Source organism: Eucyclogobius newberryi, unplaced genomic scaffold, assembly GCF_026437365.1.
Source record: "Eucyclogobius newberryi isolate DKJ021-1_F unplaced genomic scaffold, fEucNew1.0.hap1 SCAF_14, whole genome shotgun sequence".
NCBI lineage: Eukaryota > Metazoa > Chordata > Actinopteri > Gobiiformes > Gobiidae > Eucyclogobius > Eucyclogobius newberryi.
This window is the reverse complement of record NW_027315768.1, coordinates 17,003,746-17,011,265: the sequence shown is the minus strand read 5'-3', so window position 1 is coordinate 17,011,265 and position 7,520 is coordinate 17,003,746. Positions and strand designations below refer to the sequence as shown.

Sequence of the window (7,520 nt, the reverse complement as noted above, 5' to 3'; positions counted from 1 at the left end):
CGTCTGAAAGGAACAGGGTCAAAAGAAGGCAAACAGTGACCTCAATCTAAAAGTCATGACTATCTAAATTGGTCCAAAATGTATTCATATAAGCCAGTTTTCCCCTCACTTCTGCTGATGAAGCTTGGCAGGTAGTGTCTTTTAGCGATACTGGGCTGGAACCTTGGTTCTTCTTCTCCTGCCCCTTTTCATTCTATGGCCGTGTTCAGAGGCTCCGTTCTCTAACATGATCTTTTAGAACCTGAGCGGACAGCAGCTTCCTTTAGAGGTCTGCACTCTGAGGACCACTCAGCCTCAAACCAACTATTACAACTGAAAGCCCTTTTAACTAAATTAGACTTAAACAGAAAATAACTTGTAACTAAACCTTTTATATGAACTTAAACAAGAACGCAAACATTGAAGCAATATAAGAGCGTGTTGCAAAGGTATCTTAACTAAAACTAAGTACCAGCTGTCTTTTGAATGTTTGTTTATCATCTGTTCAGTAACTGTCGGCTTTTCTATTTAAACTTCTGTCTGGCTCGTTCATACATTAGTCACTATTCCTTCCAAACCTAAATCTGGTCCAATAGCTTGATTTATCTTGCTTAACAGAAAAGGTGCTACACAAACAAATAGATAAAAAGGACAGGCTATCATCAGGAGGCTCCGCCAAGTGGGCAGAGAAAGACTCTTGGATGAGAGTTTCTTGTGCCCAGTGCCCAGATGACTACAACTGAATCATTTTACTAAATTATGTATTTATCAGCATATACATTATATTCTAAGAGTTATAAATCACAGGATGTGACTGTGGCAAAAATCCCCCCAAATTCCAGCAGATTGTCTATTTACAGAGGGTTGTTTCTGTTATTTACAATGTATTGCTTCCAACTTCTTTGTACACTTTATACAAATATACACACAAACAGTATTGACAGGGCTTCATCTGTGCTGTGGTAGTGCTGGGAGGTGTTTTCTCAGGTAGAGGTGTGGTCGTGGGTGTCCAGGCTTTGATGTGGATTCTCCGAGGCCTGATCATGCATTCTGGACTTCAAAACAGACTGCACTTCGTCACACGTAACAGCTTGAAGAGGTAGGCACCAACTGCACAGGCTTGCCTGGAGGGACGCACACACAAAAAGGCGTGCAACACATATTTATGACACAGAAAAAAGGGCCACATCGGAACATGTGTTGAGTGGAGAAGTGGCAGTATAATTTAATTGGAGTGAATAATTGCTATTCGCTTTGACTTTGTGATTTAAGGTTGAAGACTAAGATCAGACAGTGCTGCTTACCACAATTCTGTTTGATCTGTGCGTTCGGATTTTTTTTTTAGCTTTTGTAAGGGCGCTGTACTTAACCTAAAAGTTAAATGCATTGTTTAGCTTTCTTCTTTTTTCCACAGTTTGACGCAGAGGGAACCTTGGAGTTCTAAATGCAATGCAATGCGCTCCCCTCTGTTGACAGCTAAAGCGAATCAAAGTGTGTTTTGGAAGAGCACTTTTTGATCTGAGAATACAATAAAATGCTTTTGAATTATTTCCCTTTTCAAATTTGCCTTGAAGCCATGTTTTCTTGTAAGACATCACTCTGATTCACTGACAGACTGTCTGGTAGCTTGCCAAGCATCAGGCCTGTTTTTTCCACACCATTCTCACTTATCCCCTATAAGACATTGTTTGCTCCTGTCTGCCCACTTCATAGACATGAGTCAATATGACCTCCATGACACATGGGGCTGATTAAAATGTAGCTTGATGATGTTCAGACATTGGCAAAGTGTCATGTATAAAACGAGTTACATATAAATGAAGCCCTAAATGCAACAGCAATGTAAATCTCATAAATCTATGTTAGCTGTTATTAGTTATTATATTTTATTGTAGCAACAGAACTAAAAGGTTAACTAGAAGCTGTTAAAAGCAGGGATTACAATTCAAAACGGTTCAATCAGCATTTTGTAACTATAATGTTGTAATAATGTCTTGATGGCATTATGTCTAGTCAGAATGATGTAATGAGCTAAAGGCACAAGCAATCAATGCATCCAATACTAATAAATAAATTACAAGGATATGAAACCAAGTCATTAACTGACAGGTTTTTAATGAAGAGTAATTTCTATTCGTGCTTTGTATTCATCCATGAGATTTGTAAGTGATTGCACTATATGTTTAATAACTGAGCAGTTACATTTCTATTTCTAAGGCATGTGAGTCTTACCTTGAAACATCTTTTAAATCTTTTGCTGACAATATACAAAGCAATGGGGTTAATGCATGAGTTGAGTGATGCCATATTAATGCCAAAATAATCCAGGACAAGGAAAACACTGTAATAAAAAGATGATTTAGGAAGAAATGTTGACTGAGGATAGAAGTAGAATAAAAATGTATTTGCATTTTGCACCTAAGAAGTTGACACCGATTAGGATCCTTTTGATCATAAATCGTTTTTTTCAAGATTCTGCTGAGGTACAAAGGCAGCCAGCACAGCGCGAAGACAATCACCAAACAGAAGACCGTCTTTGCAACTTCCCTTCTCTGCAGTGGCAAAGAGCTCATCAGTAAAGTTAAGAGGGATAGTAAGGCAGTCAAGATGATTTATGTGACAAACGGGTACTTGAAAATAACACAATTGACAAATAACCTGCTTGGTGTGGTCACTTAAAGCCTCAGCGTTCTTCCTCAGCATTTTCCTGGTCATGAGTGTATAGAATATAGCAGTCCAAAGCAGAGGCATGCAGAAGTAGAAGCCAAAGAGCCACCAGTCCTTTCCTGATTTATACAGCTGTGGATGGAACACGACAGGAAACTCAGTCAGCGTATGTGCAGTGTGACAGGACAAGACATTGTGTTTGCTATTCTAGGTTCAACAATACTTTTCAGTCATACACGGCTAGAAAGATGCTATTGTGGTTGCTCTGATGTAGCTTCCAAATTTCCACTTATGCAAACCACTACGACAAATTCATTCCAACAGAAAAGAAGACAGTGCTAGACTAAATAAGTAAGTAGGAATACTAAATTAATTAAAGTAATTACATTTACAAAATGCACTATCTTAACAAGTGAACATAACTGGAGGCACTGCTCTGTCTGAAGCGCTGTCATTCACTTCAATCTGAACTGTGTTTAAATTTGACCATGAGCAACTAGTCATGAGCTTAGCATTAGCCAATTGTTTCCAGTTAGTCACATTCACCTTTTTACCTTTGTAACTGTGAACACTCATATTGATCACAGGATCCATTTTTTTTAGTTTTACATGCTTTTGTATTTTATTTCCTTGAGATTTCAGACCATTTAAAAAATATATATTATTGTATGTCACTGAAAAAAATCAAACTACTGTACTCTTACTGGTACCTTCAATAAACTAAAAAGAGCAAAATACACATTTTGGTCAATACATGAAATCAAAGCTAAATCAGTGTTTTGTCCTCACACAGTACATTCTCTGTCCACTACTTACAAAGCTCAATGCAAAAAGAAATGCTTTTATCTGGTGGGAACAATCTCATTACCTGCATGAACTGGGAGCTTTGCATGGGATGCAAGAGGCATATTCTCAGATGTCTGCCTTTATAGTCCATGGTTATCAAATCAAACCCCACCACTTCAGGCACAGCCAGTATGAGGGAAACAACCCATATGAGGGCTATTTCAACCGCTGTCCAAGCTGAGACCCCGAGGCCTTTGATTCGATTCCAGGATACTACGGCACGGTATCTGCAAAATCAATACAAAAAAACTGTTTTGGCCTAAGGGACTTCTGTCTTTAAAAGTGATACACAGTTTGGCCAAAGGAACATTTCAAGAGCAAATGCTATACATATCTGTCCACCCTGATGTAGATAGTGCTGGGAGATTGGACACCATTCTCTGGTTGAGTGCATCTTATCTCCTTACCTGTCAACACTTAGCGCACAGAGGCTCAACACTGTGATGCCTACTGAGGCTTTCTGCACAAAGGGGACAAGTTTGCACAGCACCAATCCAAACGGCCAGTCCTCTGCTATCAGCTGTTACCAAAACAACCCCGGAATCAGTTCAAGGTTAACTTTTAAATTGGACAAAAAAAGAACCATGGTTTTGCTTTGAACAACTCACCCTGTATGTGTTGATTGGGATGTCAATCACGATGTGGATGAGATCTCCTAAAGCGAGGTTGGCGATAAGAATGTTGGGCCCGCTTCTCATGGACTTGTTTGCAGATATGATTTTTAATAAGGCCACATTCCCCAGGATTCCGACCACAAACACAAGTATGGAGACTGCGGTATTGACATATTTGAAGGTGTCTCTGATTCGAGCTGGCTCCGAGCACATGGGAGGCAGCGGTGCTTTTGGTCCTGCTACTCCAGGTGGATGGATTGAGCTGTTGGATTTCTGTTTTTCTTGTATTAAAAGATCAGGGGACATGGTGGTTCCAGCGCGTTCAATTACAGAGAGTGGCTGTGAATGCTGATCACTGGTTTCTCCTGTGACCAGAATATTTCCCAAACAAAGAGCAAGCAACACAGTCCACATTGTTGTCGATTTTCCTCTTCGGGCACAGAAAGGATTTGGAACTGAAAAGAAAAGAGTGGAAATAATTAGCACGCTGAGATTTGCAACACATGCCGCCGGAGAGGTAAAGGATTAACATTAAAAAAAGCCAACATAAATAAGCCTGATAAATTGTGATACACTGAATGCCAGTTTACCTTCAGAGGAACACCGCCAAACGCAGCATGAAATAGCTCTGTGTAATAACTACAAAACAGGCAAGATGTTTAACACAAAGACAGCTCTGCCATAAATGTGGGAAGCCTGCTGAGGAAAATGTGTCTTTTATAGGAGCGAGGTATTATTGTCAGCATTAGTCATCGATCTGTCAGTAGTGACTGTAATTACTTCCCTTGATGCATCACCCTGAACAAAAGCATGCTGTTGAAGAGCATTGTCTGTTATCACCGAGTGAGATCATTTTATAGGTGTCAGGAAAGATCTGATGTTACAGCTGTTTGTCCCTCTCACTCTAAGGGCATTTTACCGGTGATATAAAGTTCTTCACAAGCACATACAAGGTGACTGGCTCTTTTTAAAATCACCTTTCCACTCAGTGCCATTGTTTGAAAATATAATAGAACTGAAGCGCACAACATTTTAGTGGAACAAGAAGCGAGACTCCTGCCGGGCAACTACAGCAGAACAATAACAAAAATGATTCAAATAGAATCATGCAATATTCACTGAATGTCCTCTAGAGATTCTGTTGGATGACATATTGTGTGTTTTCTAAAATGAGCCAGTCGGCGAGATCCTACCAGAGAGATAGAGCCTCTAAAAGCGCTGAAGAAGGTGACTTCTTCCCTTGACAGCTTTATGACAACCTGCAGCGCCTGGAGGTGGAGCATGAAACATGTGACAAGCAGAGAGATCCCATTGTTAATATCATATCCGACACCTTCTTCTGCGCTTTTTTGAACATGGAAATGTGTGCTCCTCTAATGTCAAGTGACCTTTAGGATGTATATTCTGCCACTTCCCCAAGAACAACCAATAAAGAAAGTGAGACGGCTGAGTGGGTAGGGAAAAGAATGACATCTGCGCCGCTGCTCATTCTACATACTCTGCATTAATGTCACCTTTTCCTCGGCATAGGGGATTCTGAGACATGTCCTACATCTATAAAGAGGCACAGAGAATAAGAGGACATTACAATAGTTATGACATAATGCACATTATAATGTACTAAACTCCACACATATGCATATATATATAAACTTTACATGCCAAAAACCTAATTGTAGACAGTTAGTACAATTTGAATGTTTGAGGTAATACAATACTTCAAAAGGCACACAGTGTAACTAGGAAATCACAGAGTTATCAAAAATCTTGCCGTAATAACATAATTTCTATTCTCTTCATTTCTTTTTTATAATTCAAAAATGAATTATCAGACGCTGGTGGCAACAATAGAGAGCAAGGACATTATCAAAACCATTTGAATTTCTCACATAATGACTAACAATAATTCAATGCCACAATTTGTGCTCAAAGATTGACAAAAAATAAAGGCTAATTGAATTTCACAACCATCTCATTCTCAGGTCCTTCTTGATTAAATAAATGATGGTTAAATGGTTACAACAAATGGTCTTTCTCTTGCCTTTTTTAAATAGATTTTTTTTTTTTTTGCAACACTTTGAACTACAACTTGATAAAACACTTTTTCAAACAGACACATCAAGACTTTTCTTTTAATGAAATGATTTCCATTTGCAAGCTTGATTTTTTTATTTTCTAAAGGAGATTTCCCCAACAATTTTGACAAGCCTTCTCCAGGTAATAACCTCAGCTGCAGTGCTTGCTTTTCCTCTCGCAATCTGTGCACCCGTCTCCTGATCACACTCAAGTTCATCCAGGCACAGTCGCACCGGGGTGAAGATTCATTACGTCTGCACGCACTCAGAGCCAGACAGATTGGAGGTGGGTGGAGCAGAGCCTTTCATTCAGCTGTCAGGGTAAGCTATGTCATCACTCCGAGCACAGAGGGGGTCACCTGTTCCTGCCCTCTCCTGCCTCTCCTGACTTAGACATCTGTCAAATCCCTAATTATTTCTCTTTTTGTACAGTTCAAGAGAAAATCGAAACACCATGGCATAAGTGCTGAACACAGACACTGTCGCTCATGTTTGAAAGGTAACCTGCTCCAAAAACTGTGCCAAGCGAGTGTCAGGCAAAATATTTCAAAAGAGTCAAAGGTTTCAAACGTTTTTACAGTTTGTGACATTTGGAGAGAAAAAAATAAAAATTCTCCACACAAGATATACTGGCATGCCATAAAATAATACTCTTCAAGCACGCACTGTTTCACCTTCATGTTAATTACAGGAATAAAAGTAATTGCACTTACGTGAGAATCATTACTTGATGACATAGACATCAATCATCATCATCATCAGACATAGATAATAAACATAAAGAAGATTGTCAACTAAACAATCAAGTAAATTTAGAAACACCAAACAGACACATCTCTACATGCACTCTTCCTATTGGTCAGCCTCCATCCTGCCAACCAGTCACGGTGAAGTATGTTCTAAGCTCCAAGAAAATCGTGATATTATTCATTTGGCTGATCGCCCACCGTTAATAGAAGCAACTCAAAGCTGACAACACCATGACTCCATAATGTGACACTTAAGACGCAAACGTAGCTTCTGTTTCAGGGATACATTCTTTCATACATATTTCTAAGTTAAGCCCCACTGTATATCCATTACAATCATTTGTATATTTCAATGGCACAGAGTTCAAACTAATATTTTCCATTACAGACCTAACCAAAAAATGAATATCAGTGGGAAAAACCTCATACTTTTACCGTTATCTTGCTAACGGAATAACAAATTCGGTGTTGAAAATAGGCTCCTTGATAGAGGGTAAAGTGCATGTATTCCCCTGCTCTCGTCTGGGTGCTCCACACTCATCATAGCTCGAACAAACCCCTCATACTGAAAAGGCACTGTCGATTTAGTC

The 7,520-nt window shown here is 39.3% G+C and overlaps 1 protein-coding gene across 1 annotated transcript; it reads right to left on the bottom strand.

Moving 5' to 3' along the window:
- Positions 1-876: 876 nt before the first annotated feature.
- ednrbb (endothelin receptor type Bb) lies at positions 877-5,513 on the bottom strand. The gene is made up of 7 exons (XM_072444586.1): positions 4,101-5,513; positions 3,900-4,012; positions 3,515-3,719; positions 2,638-2,778; positions 2,398-2,531; positions 2,212-2,320; positions 877-1,103 (listed from the first exon to the last, which is right to left on the bottom strand). Exons 1-7 carry the CDS (start codon positions 4,518-4,520, stop codon positions 963-965), a joined length of 1,263 nt encoding a protein of 420 aa, XP_072300687.1. The 5' UTR covers positions 4,521-5,513; the 3' UTR covers positions 877-962.
- Between the last annotated feature and the right edge of the window lie 2,007 nt (positions 5,514-7,520).